The sequence below is a fragment of the Megalops cyprinoides genome, chromosome 8 (assembly GCF_013368585.1).
Source record: "Megalops cyprinoides isolate fMegCyp1 chromosome 8, fMegCyp1.pri, whole genome shotgun sequence".
Classification (NCBI taxonomy): domain Eukaryota; kingdom Metazoa; phylum Chordata; class Actinopteri; order Elopiformes; family Megalopidae; genus Megalops; species Megalops cyprinoides.
In genome coordinates, this window is record NC_050590.1 from 33,635,804 (window position 1) to 33,657,726 (window position 21,923).

At 41.7% G+C, this 21,923-nt stretch overlaps 1 protein-coding gene across 4 annotated transcripts; it reads left to right on the forward strand.

Annotated features, from left to right (window-relative positions):
- Positions 1 to 13,114: 13,114 nt before the first annotated feature.
- Positions 13,115 to 21,502, forward strand: traf6 (TNF receptor-associated factor 6). 4 transcript variants are annotated; one of them, XM_036535727.1, is made up of 8 exons: positions 13,115 to 13,188; positions 14,625 to 14,717; positions 15,696 to 16,009; positions 16,356 to 16,506; positions 16,734 to 16,892; positions 17,073 to 17,144; positions 17,357 to 17,434; positions 19,130 to 21,502. In XM_036535727.1, the coding sequence occupies exons 3-8, from the start codon at positions 15,699 to 15,701 to the stop codon at positions 20,009 to 20,011; spliced, it is 1,653 nt and encodes a 550-aa protein (XP_036391620.1). In that variant the 5' UTR covers positions 13,115 to 13,188; positions 14,625 to 14,717; positions 15,696 to 15,698; the 3' UTR covers positions 20,012 to 21,502. The 4 variants fall into 4 exon arrangements, with proteins under 4 accessions (XP_036391620.1, XP_036391621.1, XP_036391618.1 ...); XM_036535728.1 differs by having other exon boundaries at positions 13,116 to 13,183; XM_036535725.1 differs by lacking the exons at positions 13,115 to 13,188; positions 14,625 to 14,717 and having other exon boundaries at positions 15,164 to 16,009; positions 19,130 to 19,453; positions 19,700 to 21,502.
- The last annotated feature ends 421 nt before the right edge of the window (positions 21,503 to 21,923 follow it).

Below are 21,923 nucleotides of genomic sequence, written 5' to 3' on the forward strand. Positions count from 1 at the left end.
AACAAACTGGAAGCCAGTGCAGAGATCTGAGAATTGGTGTAATGTGTTCAAATTTCTTGGTTTTAGTTAGAGCTCTGGCAGCAGTGTTTTGGATAAGTTGCAGCTGTCTGAGAGCTTTTTTCGGGAGACGTGAAAAAAGACCATTACAATAATCTAACCTAGTAGAGTAAATGCATGGATGAGCTTTTCTAAGTCTTGTTTGAACATGAATCCTCTAATTCTAACTATATTTTAAAGATGATAATAGGCTGATTTTGTTATTAAGTTGATGTGGCTATTACAATTTAAATCTGAGTCCATAATTACACCTAGATTTCTGGCCTGGTTTTTAGTGTGCATAGAGAGAGAGATTCAAGGTGGGCACTGACTTTCAGCCTTTCTTTATGGGCGCCAAAGACAATTATCTCAGTTTTGTCTTTGTTTAGTTGAAGGAAATTCAGGCACATCCGGTCTGATTTGTTTAATGCACTGAAGCAGCAAGTCTATGGGACCATAGTCACTTAGTGAAAGAGCCATGTAAATTTGGGTGTTGTCCACATAATTATGGTAAGCAATTTTTTTTTGTATCATTTTGCTTAATGGCAGCATGTAAAGGTTAAAGGCCCGAGGATTGAACCTTGGGGGACTCCACACGTCAGGTTGATTTGCTCTGATGCATAGTCGCCAATGGAGACAAAGTAGTCCCTGTCCTGCAGATAGGACTTAAACCAATTAAGGGCTGAGCCAGAAAGTCCTGGCTTGAGGTTAAAAATTTGTAAAGTTGCTAGTGGAGAGTTTTTTCAATGATTTTACCTATGAAGGGTAGGTTTGATCTGTAGGTAGGTCTGTAGTTGCTAATTACAGATGTATCTAGGCTGCTTTTTAAATAGAGGCTTAATAACTGCAGTTTTCAAAGACTTTGTAAAGCTGCCTGATAGGAGAAAACAATTAACTATTTGTAGTAAATCTGTGCCAGGCAATTAAATACATTTTTAAAGAAGCTTCTAGGCAGAGGATCAAGGTAGCAGGTAGACGGCTTAAGATGTGATACAATTTCTGCAAAAATTTTGAAATCAATGGCTTTGAACTCTGCCATGTTTACCTAAGTACTTTTTTCTGGGTGTGGTGGTGGTACAATTGTTTTGTTTGACATGGAACTATGGATGGCTTGTCTAATGCCTTGAATTTTATCATCAAAAAAATTGGCAAACTCATTGCATTTATTAGTGGAAAGTTCAGGAGCTATTGATGGTGGAGGATTTGTTAGCCTGTCAACAGTAGCAAATAGAATGCGTGTATTATTTATATTACTGTTAATGATATTAGAAAAATAGGACTGTCTAGCACTTCTCAATTTTGAATTGTAATTATGAAGTCTGTCTTTATAGATGTCATAGTGAATCTGGAGTTTTGTTTTTCTCCATTTGCGCTCAGCTTTTCAACACTCCCTTTTTTGGGTTTTTACAGATGTAGCATTTCTCCATGGTGCTTTTTGCTTACCAGAGATTGATTTGACCCTAACAGGAGCAATGACATCAATAATATTAACAATTTTGGAATTGAAATTATCTAGAAGATCATTAACAGAGGTTGAAGTAAGGGTTGGTGACAAAGAGTTAGCTTCCTTGAACAATGCATTAGTATTCTCATTGATAAACCATTTTTTAACAGTTTTTTATCTATAATATGGATGTGAGGGGTAATGGACACATCAAAAAACACACAGAAGTGGTCAGATAAGGCAAGGTCAATTACATCAACATTTGAAATATTGAGATCCTTGGTGATAATCAAGTCCAATGTATGCCCCCCACTGTGTGTTGGCCCTTTCACATGCTGGGACAGTCCAAAGGTGTCCAGCATGGCAAGAAGATCTTTAGTACTCTTGTTGTTGGAGTTATCGATATGAATATTAAAGTCACCAGATATCACTATACGGTCAAAGTCTGTAATAATGGACATTAATTCAGCAAATTCTTCAGTGAAGTTAGCGGAGTATTTGGCCTGTAAATAATTAGCAGTAGAACTCGAGGAAAGAACTACTGGAAAGCATTAAGCACTAATACTCACATGATGTGATTCTATGTGATTTAATGTGATTCTATGAGTCTATGAGTGTAAGCAATGCTGGGGGGGGGGGGGGATCTTAGGTCAAAAACATTCCTTGGAGGCTATTACAGGACAGCCAGTATCAGCATGTGACCTTGGAGAAGTACAGCACTGCCAGACCAGCACTTTGAGTTATTTAACCCTTTTTTAAAAATCAGACAGACGCGGGCCTGGAAATAATGGTAAAATTCCATAAATGTCTGCTTAAAAAATAAACTGTACTTTGTATTATTTAATTACTTTTTAAAAAATCATCCAGGTACAGACTTGGAAATAATGGGAATTTCCAGATGTGTTATATTTAAAAATAATAGAGTTTATGGGAGTTTCCAGGTGGGGTGAATGTAACAGCTTAAAAGATAATGGTGTATCAAATGAAGATGGTGTGATTTTGAAGGAGGGGCTTGGGAGGAGTTGGGAGTTAGGCCCTGGTATAGGAGGAGTTGAGGAAACAGCATAAAAGGAGGATGCAGGCAGAGGGGAGGCCAGAGTGATTGAGGAAGTGCTTGCGAATGCATAGAGACCTGTTGCTCCGCGGACCAACCCAGTTTACTGTATGTGATTTATCACCATATGCAGTAAACCAAACAACCATGATTACATCAGACTCTGTGAGGACTTATTATTTTCCGGAAGGCATCAAAATGTGGAGGAAGACCCTCCATCCATGACCATCCACCACATGGTCATGCTGGCTGTATATATTTTCCTGACTATATAGTCACATAGTATTCAACACCCTGCAAACAGAAGCAATAGATATAAATTGTGAGAAGAGTGTGAATTATATTTGTTAATCATAAACATATGGCCACAAAGTCCAGAAAAAGTTATATGAGGTCCTGTGTCATATCCATATAATCATGATATGCTACAATAACATAAATAACCATAAGAAACACCTTCAGTGTAGAAGAAGGCCCCACAAAAGCAGACCTCACAATGTTACTCACACATACTATGTACTAATTCCTCACAAGTCAATAGAAATGCAAAATAGGTCTGCCGTTAACATTGTTATGAAAATGTGAGTTTAGCTAGCTAGTTTTCATGTGCAGTCAAGGTGGCTGTCATCAGCTCTGGCAGTTGACTGAATATGAGTAGTGGTCCATGGTAACAAACAAATTGGGGCATCAGAACATTTTTGATTAAGTAATGAGACCGGAAATGTAAGACAGATATGAAGAAAAATAAGATACAGAAGAAAGTGAAAACGGTCCACATTGTGTGGTCAAATGAAATTGTATCCAAATTCTGAAAAAAGGTTAGATGGTACAGAAGTTAATGTTTGTAGTGAATCAGACATTAGGGTCATTGTGGGTATTTCTTTAGGAGCCCCACCCCCAAAGGGGCCAAATCTTGATACTGTATAGGTACAGAGTATGATTAGCCAACTTGTTATTTGCCAGATGGCACACCTACCATTTCAGTAATGCCTAAAACCCATCTAAAACTCTTTACATGCAACACCTCAGTGCTCAACAACTTTAGCTCTAAATTACAAAAACAGCCACACAGCGGTTTATGACATACAGTACAGTAATTCCAGTAAGTACAGCCACATTTCATTACTGAAATATATTTTTTTAATTTGTGCAGCCTCAAATATTGAAAATATCAATATATTGAATACTATTTTATAGAAGATATAAGAAATAACCATATTTGTAATGTAACAGGAGAGAACGGTGCAGCTCTCTCTCTCTCTTGCCAATTGGTGTGCGCACACACACACACACCACTGTCACCACGCCTGTCTTTCATTGTCAGTGTATGTCACTCTAGCAATCTTCACCACTTTCCCACACTCAGGCCTACCTCAGTGATAACTGATAAGTCAGTCAACAATGGAGGAAAACAAAGCCAATGGCGAAGATTTAATTCCTAAAAAGAACACGCATGAGTTGGTTGTGTGAAAATGGTTCGGTTTCTGGAGGGATGACACTCAACAGAGTACAGTCTTGTGCAAATTATGCCATAGAAACATCACAACTAAAGATAGAAGCATGACGAATTTATTTCACCACCTCAAACAACATCATCCAGTGCAGTTTGCTAAGTCAGTGAAATACCATGAAGAGGGACAGACCTCTTCTGCTACGGGTAAAAGCTCTTTGTCTGTTGGAAAGCAGGTAACACTAGCAGCTTCAAAGAGTTATGCCATATTTACATTTACATTTTACATTTATTTATTTAGCAGACGCTTTTATCCAAAGCGACTTACAAAAGTGCATACAGTAAGTATAGCGACAGTACGGGGACCAGATGTGTACAGTTCCACAATGAGACAGTTCTCAGCTGAGAGCAAGGTCTGTTTTAGGACACAGTACAGTAATCAGATTTGTACAACTACAGCGTATAGGGCAACTAATACGATACACCTTCAAACAGCAAACTTCAACAACTTCAAATGGCGCAATGAGTGTCAGGGTAAAAATATCACAAAAAATATCACAAAAATAGTAAAAGGTGGCAAGAAATAACAGCTGCAGTGGCATATCATTTGGCAAAAGACATGGTCCCCATCAGCACAACAGAGAAGGAGGAGTTCAAGAGGTTACTTATCTGTGTCCTGGCCACAATTTCCCCTTCTGAAAGGGTGTTTAGCACCAGTGGTAACATTGTGACATGCCACAGGGCATCCCTGAAACTAGACACTGTTGACAGGCTTGTGTTCCCGTCACAAAACCTGCAGTAGAGACTAGAGAAACAGAGTGTACATCTTATATTGCACACTGTTAAAAACTTATTTTTATTTATGTACAGAAACTATTTTTATTTAAGTACAGAATTGTGTTTTTATGTTGGAAGCAACTGACATTATTTTCATACTTGACAACAAGATGTATGCTGTGTGTGCAATTGTCTTGTGTTTATTATTTTTTAAAATACTACTTAGATATACAGTTAGATATTTACTATTTAGATATACAGTATGCTGTGTTTTTGGTGTTACAAATAAATACTGATACTTTAACATTATACTTTAAGATTTTCATCGTATTGTATCGTGTCTTATCTTATCATATATCGCTATTTCTCTTAAGCATATCGAGATATATAGCTCTACTGTCCACCATGTAGCCTGTGAGGCAACAAGATTATTATTTCCATTATTTCAAGAATCGGTTATACCTTGTTGGATAGAAACTACACACTTACTGTACAAAGAGGCATCATTGTAGACAGTTGACTGCCATATATACAGTATGAATAAGCCTCCTAAAAATTATAATTCAGTATTATTTATGGCAGTATATGGCCCTCATGGAGTAATGTACAATGTGCTGCAAAGAAAACAAATATATTCCTGCTTTCAAAAGAATATTAAGCTGGTCAAAAACCTGCATACATCATCTGTAGGCATTAACAACGCAAAGGCACTCATGAGTATAGACTCTACGTTGACCAAATGACATCAGCCAATCAGACTAAAGTATATTTGATGACCACACCCAGTAAATTCATTTGAAGATCCATGATATGGTTTATGGGCAGCAACTGCATTATGATTACTCGCTCCTACCAAGAGCATTCACACCACTGTCATGGTCTCCACTGAACATTATCTTTATGGCAAAGTCATAAATGCAGTTCTGAGTAGCAGAATATTATTCATTTTATAGGGCACAGGGACACACATTTTAGGTTTTTCATGCATTTTTATTAGTACCAACAGAAGCTGTGCAAGTGTGCATTACATTACATTTAGCACTCCTATCCAGAGCAACTTCCAGCACAAAAGAACATAAGTGTATCCATTCAGGTTGAATGAGCAATAGTGTCAGACCAGGCTAACAACACTTGTGCAGCCTGACTAGACAAAGGAAGCCAAGTATATACCATACGTCAGGCACTAGATCACAGAATTCAAAACACACTGTGATACTACATGCAAAATAAACAGTGAGTAATACCAGTAGCAGGTGTTAGGGTTAACCAAGATGCAGTCTAAAGAGGTGGGTCTTCAGTCTGCTTTAGAAGATGGCCAGTGATTACGCTGTCCTGGCCCCCATGGGGAGTTCATTCCACCGCTGAGGGTGCAGTACAGACTAGGGGTCGACCGATATGGTTTTTCCAGGGCCGATACCGATACCGAATATTAGTAATCAAGGAGATGGATAACCGATATTTAGAACCGATATACATTTGCAGTGAAAATTTAGAATAACACAAACTGCAATACAAAACTTTGTTTAAATGCCTTTAAGCATATGTTTGATTAGAAGAGAACTTTTCAACATTATCTTAAAACAAAAAGTGCAGGGAGCTCCCAGTAGCATTTCTTATAATGTTAACTGAAAATTTTAATGAATGAATAAATAAATAAACAAACAAAATAGCTCCCCAAAGTTTTATAAAGTAAAGATAAAGTAAAAATAAATAAAAGTAGTAAAACTTAAATTTGTACTGAAATTTGAGTTTCAATTAGTAGTCCCAATTCAGCAGCACCAGACTGTGGCGCAGAAAGCAGAGTTGCTCAGCATGCTCTCCAGAGAAACAAAGTCAGAGGCAGCTTCAGGACATACTTCAGTAACGTTACTAGTAGTCGTGGGTTGAGACTGAGAGTATGACCGGCCCTGGAAAATGACATGCAAGAAATAACGTTATAGCCTGTCATTTTTTTGCTAGTCAGCTGGATACATTATAGATCAACAAATGAACTTGTTGACGTTCGCTATTGCATTCAAGTTAGCTCTACGAGTCTCAACATTAGCTTAGGTTATTATGACCATCGGCTACCTATAACGTAAAAACACCAACTCATACGGGCGAGTAATGTTACGTTCGCAACATGGTTGCTAAAATAAGTTCCAGTTGCACTGGTACCAATGTTACTCAAAGATATCCATAGCTACATGAATAAACTCTATTATCTCACTATAGTTAACTCTATACTACTGCAACAAAGTGCATTATTGGGACATTTTCATTGTAATTGGGAAACTGGGCATGCTTGTCATCATAGAAATAGATCTAAAGATTGTGGTGTTTTTGCAACTTCAGCAATATCTGCTGCCTTCCCTTCGCAACACGGCTCCCTCCTCTCACTGGAGCTGCTCCTGTCTGCAAATGCGCTCCGCTGTGGCCGTCTGTGGCACAGTAGCCTTCAGTGTTGGTAGGCTATTACTCGTGACGTGTAACCAATCAGATAGTGCTATTGCGGGACATTGCGTCAGAGCCAAAGTAGCGCATTTTTTAAATAATTAATTTTATCGGCAATCGGATAAAAAATAACGATTCTGATAATCGTAAAAATGCTGAAAATCGGATCCGTTAATCGTCCAGGCCGATAATTGGTCGACCCCTAGTACAGACAGGGATCGTGTCTCAGAGGATCGACACCATCTGGATGGGATTGTCAGGTTTCCCATGGTTGCACAGCATAGTGATCTTGGCGGAACATATGGTTTGAAGACCGATTGTAGGTATGAGGGGGCTATCCCATTCATTGTCCTGTATGTCAGCAACAAGGTTTTGAACTTGATATGAGCAGTAACAGGAAGTCAATGAAATGAGGTGAAGAGGGGTTTAACTTGACCATGTTTAGGGAGGTTGTAGACAAGTTGTGCAGCTGCTTTCTGGATTAGTTGTAGGAGTTTGATGGCACAGGCAGGAAGTTACAGTAGTCCATGCATGAGAGGACCAGGGCCTGAACTAGGAGCTGTGTTGAATATATAGGGGGCGGATCCTTTAGATGTTGTACAAAAAGAATCTGCACACCCGACTCACCACTGAAACCAGAGACAAGAAGTACAGTTGGCTATTAAGCACTACCCCAAGGTTTTTGAAAGTGCTATTGGTGAAAAGGCTTGTAGAGTCTAGGAGTATGAAAATATTAATTGTTATGTCCAAAAAATGTGGAAAAATATAGGGATGTGTTTTCACAGACTAAACAAAATAAAATAATTAAAACAAATATTTTGTCCTTCATTTGGCAAGATGTTTGCTTTGAGCACAGGCATAGCCCTGTAGCCCAGGTCTGAAACCAGCCATGTTATTTGCTGATAATTTCCTGGCAACTATCATCCCATAGTGGTTTAAGAAACTGGCTTTGTTCTAACAGGGATTGGGGTCTGCTAGGCCTTCATTCCACTGCCCTCAGGCATCATGCAATTCATCAGATTCACCGTTCTGACGGGCTCCCTATTTGGAGTCACAAGGCTGTACGCTTAATGCGCAGGAGGCCGGTCTAGCCATGTGACTCTGTATAGGGAGCACCGTTAGCATGGACTCCTGCGCACCAAGCGTAAAGCCACGTGACTCCGCATAGGTAAGCTGTGTAAATTTGCCATCATTTGCACTCTGCCATACTGTTTACTGTAATTCTGGAACTTCTACCTGATTGGAATACTTTTAACTGGGACAATTTGGATTAATAAAAATATTAGCCTTAACCTTTGTTTGTGATTTCTCATTTGGCCATTTCTAACGAGGCACGTAGCAGGATTCAAGGTTTTTCCGTATGTTCTTGCCGTACCGCTCGAAACCCACTGATACTTACGCTCATAGTCAGTCTTAAGTATTGCACTATTCTGACGAGTCTGCAGTCCCTAGGTGGGCCGCCTAACATATATTCTGTGATTTAGAGTATAACACGGCAGCGAGTTATATTAAATGTGCTGGTACGGTATCCTACGTCATGGACTATGTAGCCTGATCACCTAGAAGCCAAAGCGAACTAAGAATTCCTGGGATGCTAAGTAGAATTGGGAATTGGGGAACTAAAACGTAGGTTGGCATAAAATGGAATCAGATTTGAGATATTTGATAGGCAGATTTTAACATCACTACTTCCAAAGACACAAACGCATGCATCTGCCTTCAACAGCCACCACTTGCCTCATTGGTTGTGACTGGCTGTCCTACATTATGAACAGTGATGATACCATACTTGATGATTTATTCATTCTGTATAGACTGGGAAGAGATGCTTCCATTGTGTGGTTCATTGTTCTTTGAAGCATTGTATTGTTGGTGATGTATAATGTGGGTTGGACACTGTTCACCAGGGATCAGTCAAAAAGATTGACATCTCTTCACTAAAGGATGGATGCACTCTCTGTGGCTTTCATCTGAGCTCCAGCTCTGGTGAAAACATGCAGCATGACCAATAAGGCAGACTATGTGGGGAATTACAAAGCCAAGAAAGGGTCCAAGGACTTCCAAGCCTGCATCAAGGCTGTCACTAATGAGGTGTCCAGCTACAAGGAAAATCTTAGGTTGGTGGTGCGGCAGAGAGTCTGAGTAAAATCCTTTGTTCAGTATGAAACAAAGGATTCCAGTCAGAGTATTGTGTGTTTTCCACTTTGTCTGCAATGTCATTAGGTGCACTATAACAGCACAGCTCTTTCCTTGAGTCATCCTTCCCACATACAAATGTATTTATTATCCATTTCTTACATGAAGTTTGATTTTAGAAAATGTTCAGACTCATTTTGTTGGTAGTATCTTCCTCTTCCCCTTCTTTGAGCATTTTCTCAGTGAAGCTGTTAAAGAAGACAGTTAGTTTGGCAACTTTTGGGAACAAGATTTATATAGGCAAGTGAATTGTTCTGAATTTTAACCTTCCCTATTGTGTATTCACGGTTTATGCAGATATTCTCCAAAGGGGTGGGTGCTTTAAGTGGACAGTGAGGACAGAAGGTAAAATGGGGGATTATTTTTCAGTGAACTAGCACATAGTTATGTTATAAGCAGTTTGAGTGCGGCAGAGAAACTAGTTAAAAAGAAAAAGTACATTTGTAACAGTCAATAGTCAGTTTTAAATCATAGTTTATTATTTTTTTTTTTACAATATGTTTTTGCTTAGCATCACTGGCCAGCCAGTTTGACTAGCAAGGGCTCCCAGAAGGCATTCATCTTCAGTGTAGGCCAAGCCTACAGCTTTTGGGTTCAATGAGAGAAGAGTCTTTACAGCCAACAATGACAGCAAATAAATTAAATATAAAAATATTTCATTACCCAGCTAAGGAGCACTTAAAGGGTTACACATTTTGGTGGTGCTTGGTATAATTAAGGTTGAAATATTCTTTTTTTCTGACCACTGACACTGATTCTATATGTTGAAGTGGGAACAACAGCCATCAGTGATGGGCAGTTACAGAGTATGGGTACACCCCAGTACTTTAGATATGGGACAGTATCTCTTGCATCCTCAATTCCTTGGTTGACACCTATCATGGAGACAAAGAAGAAATGCAAAGTGAAAATAAGGAGGTACATAACACAGTGAGGGAAATGGAGCATACTTGTTTGATTTCATTACGTTTAACAGGAATCCCCTCCTTTGTCAGGATTTTTTTTTTATTGGTTTGTTTGTTTGTTACATGTATGATTCTGTACATGGTGGTTAATCATTCATAAAACAGAATATTGTATAAAAGGCTCATTCAGAGGTTTGGAGGAATATGTAAAATATTTAAAAGATTTAAAATAATATCACCTCTTTACAATCTGTTCAGTGAAAATGTGTGCAATTGAATTCAAATTTTAATTTATTTATGTTGTGATTAGTCTTTGTCCTTTGATGGTGTAGAAGTATACTTATTTTTATATTTTTATAGTGACTGCATGTTATTGCAACAATAAAGCAAAGTGTGGAATGTGATGTGTGGTAGTTTACATCACAGATCTTTGAAAAACGTCTGTGTGAGGATACATCGATTCATCCCGCAACTGAGGAAATGTCTTTCATAATGTTGAATCTGTCATATGACTCTTTTGGGTGGCGGAGGGGAGGGGGTTATTTATTTATTTATTTATTTAGACAAAATACAGAATAGTATACACAAATGCATACACATAAGACAATAAGAAAAATAAAACAGAAAACACGAGGGGAATCTACATATCAGAAATTATACATTTAGACATTTTCCATATTTCTTACAGATATAGATTTGACAGCTTTACCATCAGCATGAAATATTGCTCAAAAACAGAACTGAGAGCATTTCTCTATGTGTCAGGGCTCCGCCCCCTTAAGCCGCAGTGTTTTTGTTTTCCCTGTCCTTGTGCTTTTGTTTTCCTTGTGTTCCTGCCCCGCCCCGCTCCCCGCCGGGTCCCCACCCACCTGATTCCCTCATTGCCTGCACCTGCCTGCCTGCTCACCTGCATCCCATTGCCTCGTTACCCCAGCCCTATATCTTCCCTGCGTGTCTCTGTCTTGTTGCTAGTTCGTTTCAGTAAGTTTCTTCCTGTCTCGTCCCCGCTCTAGTAAAAGCCTGAATTCTGACTGCCGTTTGCCGAATCCTGCCTGTCTCCCGACTTCGTCCTTCGCCTGCCGACTTCAACCTGTCTGACACTCTTCGCCCGCCTGGTTACCGACTCTGCCCGCCCCGACTTCCGATCCTGGATCTGCCCCCGGACTGCTTCCCCGTGTTTTTGAACCCTGCCTGTCCCTGTACGACGAACTGCCCGCTGATTGATATTAAACGCTTGGCTACGTTTACCCGGTGGTCCGCGTTTGTGTCCCGATCCCCGTTCCTGACACTATGAGAATTTACACTTACAGATATGCAGTTTAGCTAAAATAATAAGGCTGATTAAAAAGAATTGTTTCTTAATTCCTCTGTCATTGACAAGAAAACCAAAGAAAACATTTTCAAATAAAAGAGGAAAGTTATCATGAATATTATAAAGTATAAATCTGGAGATATCCTGCCACAATTTTCTTGTGTACATGCAGTACCAAAACAAATGAAGAATAGTTTCTGGGTGTTCAGAAGGGGCACATTAGATGACTATCAAGCTTGAGCTCTTTGGGTAGTTATTAGCAATTAGCTTTGAATTATACAAAATGAAACTTCTTTGACGTGTGGAGTCCTTCTTAATCCAATGAGCAGTTATCAGTTTCTGGGTCATGGGTGCAAAGATATGTCAATCAAAGAATGATGTCATTAAGTTCATTTGGGATGCAGCCAAGGTATGGGATACACCATGGTGACTACAGGTAGTGGATGGCCACCAATGGTTTTTGTCGGACCGTCAGGCGTGTGTGTCTAACAGCTGCAATACAATAGTTTTTTTTTTCTACAGTAGTTTTGCCTGAGAAAAAGAGTGTAGCTTTGGTGTTTGGTTGCCAGACCCAGGAAACATTTCAAAATTAATCTGAGCTGTCAGTGACTGACATTCATTAGCCTGAAAACACCTATTCCACTATTTTCAGCTGATCTCTTGAGCCTACACACTGGCCAGACCACTGTGCTCAGCTTCTTCAGGATGCTTGGCTGCCCCAAGCCAAGAGATGGAACTGATAAACAAAATTGCACGCAGGGATTTCACCATTGTTCATGGAACTTACTTGTTTTCAGAAATGGTGAAAAAAGATATGTGGTGGAACAGCATGAATCGGTAAACATAAAAAAGAGATAATGCGCCCTCTGCTGTTGATTTAATTAAGATCCATATGGGGTAATATTTTCAATACTGGACAAAGTTCTGCTGAGTGTTTTCATCTCTGCCTTGCTGCACAGGATCCGTCCAGTGTCCCCGATGCTTATAGTTACTTAATTTGCCGACATCCTGTTCTCAGTATAGAGCTGTAGTTTTCTCGATTTATCGTATCAAAGACGATGGATTTGATGTGACAATGTACAACTTTACATTTAAAACTAAATTTGATGGGAACATTCAGGAGTATGAGGTTAAGAATTTTATGCGTAATTCTGTCAAAACAAGCCTGGGATATCTAATGACTGTCAAATATGTGTTAGTCCTTTGTCCACGATTTATTTCAGTTACAACGTAATTGCTTTTAATCTTTCATTGTTTTTTTACGGGGTTTAAATTGAAATGAAATAGTTAACTAATTTTACTCAGTCTTGGGCAGTAGTAAGCCACAGCTGGATAGTTTTTATGTGGTTATTGTTAGGAATGAAAACACTTTTCAAACGAAATAGAGTACTCTGCATGCTTACGCATCTTGCCAGTGTCTAGGCCACGTTAGCCTCCGCTCTCAAGAGGGCGCTGGGTAGCCAGTGTAATAGGTCGAAACTCAGAACTTATTTGAAGTTTATAAAATGCAGGAAGAAGTAGCCAGGAACGTTTTCAGGCATGAAATGTAGGAGATGGACATGCATCTGACATTCTGGTGAGGTAATGAGCAAAAACCTAAACATAACTAAATGGCTTATAATATTGATCGTGCTCCGTGTAGCTAGTATATAGCGGCAGTGTATTTTCTCGCGGGTAATGAGATGTAGATAGACAGCCAGCAACCTCCTCAGCCTCAGGCTGATAAGTTCCTTAGCTATTTGGCTACGGTAGCTAACAAGTGAGCAAGCTAAAACCATTGATTTGCACTTTTTCGATTTATAATGTATGACGACGTTGCTCTCAAGACAGTATAGGTTATTGGTTGCATTCGAAAAATATACTAGCTTGATAGCTTGCTTTTTAACTTCTTAAGAACGGCAACGGTAGTTAGCTACATGGCTGATACAAGCTGGCGAACTCTTTCAGTTGCCTTGTTTTGTTCACTGGCTCTTTGGCTGACTTTTTAGGTAGTCGTGATTTCGTCTCGCGAACATCACACCGCTAAGATTTGGCTTTGATTTGCGTCTTGTCTGGTCGTCTGCTGCTACTGCCAGCTACCCGGCGTGTTTATTCTAACAAAATTTGTTGGAAAACAGTGGCATTCGTTTGGTGGATAACCCAGTAAGCCCTCTAACTAGCCATGAGTAACAAGTTTTTACATTTTAGTTAACTTTCTGAAAAGGTAGCCTGTTTAATTGTAGACGTACAAAATGATCAGAGTTTCTATACTGGATTCTGACAGGATCTGACTACCTTCACGTAGTGTTAAACGTTTTGGTGTTTTTTTCTGTAGGCCTTAAAAAGCTACAGATGTTTTGCCAGGTAAATATTCACAAAACCTCTTTGTGAATCTAACTCCTCTTTGGGAATCTGTTAAGCATACACATCCAACTGTTGTCCCCAATGAATCCACCATATTGACAGATATATTCGATTTCATTGTTGAACAGGTAAATCAGTATGTAATGTGTGCCTTAATATATTTATCTCCAGTTTGACAGCGATTCAGATTTCTTCTACACGTAGTAATTTACAGCAGGCTTAAAAGAATGTTAGGATTTGCCCAAGGACGACAGAACAGGGTTGCGTTGCGGGGCGGGGTTTGATGTGTATAGTCGTGCTGTTCTGTTCTATCTCATTCATTCTGATTCTGTTGTGGTTAAGCAGCAACACATTAATTACAGTCTGTACTACAAGAAAGAGGAACCACCGAAATTAGGCCTATGGGCTGTATATCTACTGTAGTTCCTGTTCTCTGCCAAGTTTTGTGTCGCTTAACAGACCAAATTCTACTTAAAGTACGAGTACCTATTCATCACAGACTGGTAAATTATACATTTGCAATAGTATTAACTTTTTGTAGACTTTAAATTGTAATGGATCTAAATGGGAAAGTCTGATATGTCGTGTGGTTGTCATGTTCAAAACTTAAATGTGAGATTGCATGAATTTGAACGGGGCTGTCCCTGTTTTTAAAAGATGCTTGCTTTTTGCAGATCTTACTGGCATTGAAAAAAACGTGTCACGGATGCTGTCAGACAGGAGGCAGGACCAGATACCATAGGACAATCTCTGGAAAGCCCTGGGAGGTACACATGACAAGTTGTGGTTTCTGATTTGAGAGAGAACTTGCTGCGTTTGCCATGAACTGCAACTATTGGTTTTTTAACCGAACATTAAGCTGCTTTCACAATGTTAAACAGTAACAGTCACAGAAGTTGTTAGACCCAGCATAGCAGAGAGTGGGTGAGTGCTGAACCTGTTTTTGAGGCAATATGATCTATCCTCTCTGAGTTCTGGAGTAAAACCCCGCCAAATCCTTAACCAATAGCCAGGCTTGGTTTCAAGCATCCCTTGGAAATTATAGCTGAGTTTATGCACCTCTTGGAATGTGGTTGTGTAAGCCTCAGAATGTGGCTGCCAAGGACACCTGGATCACACCTGTGAACGCATCTAAAATGGCTGACATTGCCGTTTATTTCATACTTTTATCAAAATACAGGGAGAACTGTTGCTTAACTACCGATTAGAAAAAGTACAAAACCAAAGTAGCAAGCACAGCCCCTTTTTGATTTGTCTTTGTGCATGGCCAAAAATGCAACACAATGTTGTTGAAACACAGTTATGAAAATTTCTCCTGAATTGCTATTTGTGTTGGAAACACTTCCATACAGGTGTGTGCATTTTTTTTACCACTGTCTGCCCCCCATACTGTTGAAGACTAGCTGGTAGCACCTGTTTCCTCATGGGTGTTGCCTTTGCCCAAACCAAAGGGTCTGCCTGAATCCACAGCCACTGTCCACCATTTTTGGATGTCATTTGAGGCGAGTGTGCCCCCCAGACTACCCCATTCTCAGAACCCAAAGCTGGCAGAGCCAGGACAAAGCAGAGAAAACACATATGTGTGTAAGAATATATTTACAAACATCTCTCCATGTAAGGTTAAACACAGGGAAATTGTTTGGCTGGATCGGATTTGGAAGACATCAGGCCTTTGGTGTGTTTATGCTAATTTCTTTTCAAAATATGGCATGGTTGCCACCCCCTCCACACTTGCTCCCATACAGGGGATGAGCCAATCGTGTTACGAGATGGAAAAGGACAGCCTGGAAGGGGCCTGCTGTGGGGCGGAGCTTTCAGGCTGTGCGGCTGCCATAGAGAAGGAGAGGGACTCAGGCCTCAGTTTCACAGACAGCTCGACCACCCTCACATCCTCCTCCAGCCTCCAGATGCAGGTGGACCAGCAGGGCTATGACGTAGAGTTTGACCCACCACTGGAGAGCAAGTACGAGTGCCCCATCTGCCTGATGGCTCTGAGAGCAGCTGTGCAGACACCATGTGGGCACCGGTTCTGTCGCGGGTGCATCGAGAAGTCCCTCCGGTGAGCTGACTAGCCTTGCCCAACTCAGTATTTTAAAAGGCTCCTGTTGCCTTGTACTGATCACTGAACCCAGGGAAAGAGGCCAGCTGAATGCTCTGGAAATTAAATTGCTACATGTTGGAAGCCTTCAACTGAGCACATTCAGTTCAATTAATGCATTTGGTAGAATCTCCTAGTAAACTTGCATTCACAGTGGGGGGTTTGTAGAATTGCATGTTATATGATGATCATAGGGTGTCATGGGTAAACTACTGGTAATTTTTTCCTCAGTGCCCCTTAACTCTCCTCTTTCACTCATGATACTGACTCCCATGATAAATATGCCTGCCCCTTTCTGCACTGCAAGGGATGCGGGTCCCAAGTGCCCGGTGGACAACGAGGTTCTGACGGAGGCTCAGCTCTTCTCTGATAACTTTGCCAAGCGCGAGATCCTGTCTCTCACGGTGCGCTGTCCCAACACAGGCTGCAGCCACAAGATGGAGCTCCGCCACCTAGAGGTGAGTGACCAAGCAGCCAACCAGCCAGACCAAATTAGTCTGAAGCCTGGAGGCTGCTGATCTTTCTTGGCAGCAAAGGTGATCCCCCAACCCTCTCTCCTCCTCCCCCAACCCTTTTTATAGAATAATATTTAGATTTGGAGAATCTTGGGGTCTACTTGCTGTTTGGAGGGGTGACAGCTAAGCAGCAGAGGCTCATCAGCCAGTTACTCATATCCCTTCCCTAGGCTCATGTGGCACAGTGCCAGTTCGCCACTGTGCCCTGCCCGCTGTGCCAGGACGCGGTATGGAAGAGTGAACTGGAAGAGCACAAGACCCAGCAGTGCCCACGCCGCTCTGTTTCATGCGCTGACTGCATGGAGAGATTCGTCTTTGAGGACAGACAGGTACAGTCCTCGGATTCCCACCATACTATCCATCAAAGTCACCAAGGCGTAGTCTTTTTATTGTGGGATTGTTGCAGTTATTTAATGGCGAAGCAGCCACCCTCATCCAAGGTGGTTTGCCCAGCACATGGTGTTCAAGGCTGCTGTGTTACACAGTTGTTTTTCTTTTTGCTCCCCTAGTTTCACGAACAACAGTGTCCCCTGGCAAATGTGATGTGTGAGTACTGCGGCATGGAATTCATTCGAGACCAGGTGAGAGGCAGGAACTGAGCACCTCCTGCTCATATCACCACGGGTCATTCCTGGCTTGCTTTTGTGTTCATAAATCTGCCTGTAATGATCTGCTTTTGCCAGCCCAGCACAACAGTTTGCTTAAAGGTCATAGCAACCAGTGATTGTAGTCACTCCGATCAATGAGGTCTCAGACCCTGAAGCATGACTCTGCTTCTCTGCTTTTGTTACAGCTAGCATCACACTGCGACACTGACTGCCTCAAAGCTCCAGTCGCCTGCACCTTCAGCTACTTTGGATGCTTGGAGAGGGTGAGCTGAATGTCTCCTATTCTTTCTGTCTGTCTCTGCATGATGGGAGGTGTATGGACAGTAGGGGTGTAACAGTACGCAAAAGTCACGGTTTGGTACGTACCTCGGTTTTGAAGTCATGGTTCGGTACATTTTCAGTACAGTGAAAAAACAAGATACACATCTCAATCTGATACATTAAAGATACATATGAAGCAACTACTAATGTGATAGGATATGATTCACCCCTATTGCAATGCAGTGCGATTCGACACAATTTGATTCAACACAATGCGATTCAACGTGATACGATGCGATGGAAAAGAATATGATGCTATACCAATTAAGTATGGTACAGATAGTTTGACTTTATTTCTTTGGTTCTTCTTAAGTAGATAGCACATCATAAATTAACTAAAAAATTTCCATTTGCTTAAGTTAGTCGTGCTGCCTGTGTTCTTTATAGCGGCATGGCATATTTTGCAAATTGCATGCGTCTTGTCAAATTGTCTGTCTCTCTTGAAAAATCCAAAATGTCGCCGAACATTTGATTTGTAGTAATTCGGTGGAACGTGTAGCTCTTCCTCCTCCATGATAATCTGTGACTTGCCCAGACATGCCTCCAACTCGTGCAGGACTTGACCCAGAGACTTGACAAACATTGGCTACTGTCACAGCAGTGGAGATGAGAGAGTGTGCTTGAGAAACAGTTTAGAAAGGAGGATCTAAATATCTAAATATCTCAATCTAAATATAAAATTATTGGTCACAAATTATTGGTCACATTTCTAAATAATAAAGGCATAGAACCTCTATTACTAATAATATATAAATAAATCAGATTTTACCGATGCAAAGATGTTAGAAACGATGCATCCCGAGTTCATCCCAAATTATCTGGTGCACACTTTTTTAATCAGGGCGATCACATCGTGAACTTTTATGCCGGTGCACCGATTCAAATCGGTGAATCTTACCATCCCTACATTTGGATGATGCCGTCTCAAATGAGTAATCATGTTCGACGTACTGCCAGCAACATACCCGATTTCAGTTGAACAATGCTTGCAGCTGCCTACGTCTTATCCACTTGTCTTTGCCCATTGCTACTGTAGTTCACTGGAAAACCGAAATGTTCCCAAACAGGAGACCTGAAGGATATGGGAGGGTCCTCAAGCTCTGGCTTTGCGGTCACCATACTTACGAGGCTGCATCACTGAACGTGTGCTAATTCAGTTGCTTTTTCAGTAAATTCAGTTGCTAATTCAGTAAATTATGGCTCCGTTACAGAATCGGATAGGAAACTGAGTTTTTAATTTTAGTTCTGCACACAGAAATGTAGAAGAGAGGGCACACTGTATCTTGTCAGTTATCACTTTATTCGTTAACTGACCTATTTGCTAACTGACCATCAGAGCATAAAAAAAGTTATGTCCGTAACGTGCATGGTTAAAGCTGGACTATATTCACTCGGATCACAGCGCGCTAAACCGAACATCCTGTACCGAACACCCCTAAATAGAATAATAATTTTGTGCTTTACATGTGTTATAGTGTTAATTGTGAAATAAAAAATTTGTTTTGTTGCATTAATAATGTAATGAGAGATTAACAGAGACCGTGGACATTTGTATCGCGGTTTTAGTCTCGGTTTCAGAACCAGTACACCCCTAATGGACAGCGACTGCGCTGACTCTTCTTCGCCTCTCATCACAGATGCAGCGAAATGACCTGGCACAGCACATGCAGGAGTTCACGCAGATGCACATGCACTACATGGCTGAATTCCTGCGCAGCCAGAACCTACTTGCCCACCCACAGCTTGGAGTGCCAGGAAGTGTGGCATCGTTCTGCGAGGACAAGAGTGCAGGGGCATCTGGTGGGGCAGCGTCCCCGTGTGAATGCACGCAGGAGCTCCGGCACATGCGTGAGACAGTGCAGCAGCTGGAGGCACGGCTGGTGCGCCAGGACCACCAGCTGCGTGAGCTGAGCATCCACAGTGAGACGCAGGCAACGCAGCTGGCCGAGGCACGGAGGCAGGTGCGCGCTCTGGAGGACACAGTGCGGGAGCTGGAGGCACAGCAGTGCCAGGGCGTCTATGTGTGGCGGGTGGAGGGCTTCTCTGCCCACCTGCGGAGCCAAGAGGCAGGCCAGCCCGTGGTCATCCACAGCCCGGGTTTCTATACTGGGCGCCCGGGCTACAAGCTCTGCCTCCGGCTCCACCTCCAGACGCCCAGCGCCCCCCGCTGCTCCAACTACATCTCCCTGTTTGTGCATACCATGCAGGGCGAGTTTGACGGGCAGCTGTCCTGGCCCTTCCAGGGCACAATCCGGCTGGCCATCCTGGACCAGGCCGACGGTCAGCACCACGTGGAGGTGATGGAGACCAAGCCCGACCTGCTGGCGTTCCAGCGGCCCACCTCCCAACGCAACCCCAAGGGCTTTGGCTACGTCACTTTCCTCCACCTCCAGCAGCTTCAGCAGGGCCAATATGTGCGGGACGACACCCTGCTGGTGCGTTGTGAGGTCACACCCCGCTTCGACCCCTCCGTGCGCAGGGAGGGCTTTCAGCCACGTGGGCCAGAGCCTTCTCTGTGACCCCACTGCCCCCAATAAGGATTAGCCGTCTCCCACCCCCTCACAAACAGCAACAACAGCCTCACCTCTGCTGTCCAATGTTACACACAAACTTGAGGCCTGTGCCTATCCTCAGTTGCAAAGCTCTTGTCTGACACAGGTTCGCAGTCTTACTCTCACCTGGAGAGTCAGGGATGCTGGAAATACTGTCTGAGCATTTCACACAGTATAAGGACTTGGGCACATGTCAACAAATATTCAAGTCCCAAATGTATCAAAAAAAAAAAGATAAGACTTTGTTCCCATTGCAGGACAACAAACAAATAAAGAGTGAAGCAAGGTTACAATGGCTTGTTACACCTTTTATGACATTTTTTTCTCCTATAACCTGCCAAATGTCTGACAGACCTGCCTGAAGATCCCCACCACCTCCCCTCTCATCACTGGAAGTGAATTATCATTCCAATCCTCTGAGAGTCAACACACTCCAGATGCGGACAACCTGGAATAGAATCATTATTACCACCGACTACAAACCCCATCATGCCAAGGATCCCAGGCTGGCAGGACAGCAATGGCCTCCAACACAGGAGTTTTGGAGGATGTGAAGAAATGCCTTATTCTTTTTTAACTCTTCAAATCTAATGAAATCCTTTCTGACTGCACTTTCAATACATTTTCCTTCTTGTGTAGGGAATCATCTTCAGCTTTGTGTGTTATGTCACTGTCGCTCAAGTAGTGGTTCACCAGGAATTTCACTGATTGTTAGCCTCTTTATCCTTACAAAGTGCCACAAACTCACATGGCAACACAAGTGACTTTAGACAGTGGCCATATATGGGCTGATTTTGCATGGAAAGGTAGGAAATGGCAGCCATGGCCCAACGTCAGAAGGAACACTAAGAGAGAGAGTGGAGAAGTCCCTTCCACCTTCACCTTAAGGAGTCAAATGTCAGATGGATCAAGCCTCAGTAAGAAGGCTTACTGTCGACCTCCTTAAAGCCCATTACACCATCATAGCTGGGTCAGTGTCCTTTAGAGGGGTTTTCTTTAGTGAAGCTTTTCCCCTGTTGCAGGGGATCAAGGCTCAAATAAGGCTTCCTAAAGCTCTTTATCTGCTCCAGGGACCCCAAATAGATCAAAGGTTGGGTATAGTCCAAACAGCAGATTCTGGTAGGTGAGGCCTGCCAGAGGAGGCTGGAGGCTACCGTTGGTGGCAAGGGTGGCGGGTTGTCGCCCAGCCCTCCTACACTGAAGACAGAATGTGAAAGGGAGGAGTGCAAGCCACCGTGGGACCTCCAACATCTGAGCCAATGAGATTGTAAATTTCATGGCTTGGGAGAAATTGGAGTAAATATGCCAATATTCACTTACACAACACTGCATTCCGGGGTAAGAACGGAGCCCATGCTAAAAGGTATTGGCAAAGATTGTTTGATGTCATTAATTTAATTGTAGGATATAGTGTATTAAATATAACTGTCTGCCTTAATTGTTTTTTTTAATGGTGTGTGTGCCCTTGTCCACTGGAAATAAAATCTTTTCGTATTGGATTGTTGTGCCTATTTACTTGAACAATGGTTATGAAAAAAAGCATTTGTTTATTTTGTAAGCAGTAATTTAACAGCAACTCTAGAGGGCTCATATACTGCACAACTCTTCAACTACTGATGAGCCAAACATTTTCCTCTTCCTATTGACAAAACAATGTATGTACTACTCTACAGAACTAAGCTTATTGAGATAAAGCCTGCTTACTTATTCATAGGTTAGTTCTGGATTAGCGAGATCTATGGGTGGAATTAAGTAATACAAATAATACATTGATTTGGCAGTCCACCTTCACATTACTGCCTCCATCACACAGACGCACTTGAAGAACCTTACAGTAAAAATTTGAGGCCTTATTTTAGTTTGTATTTTTCATGTCAGT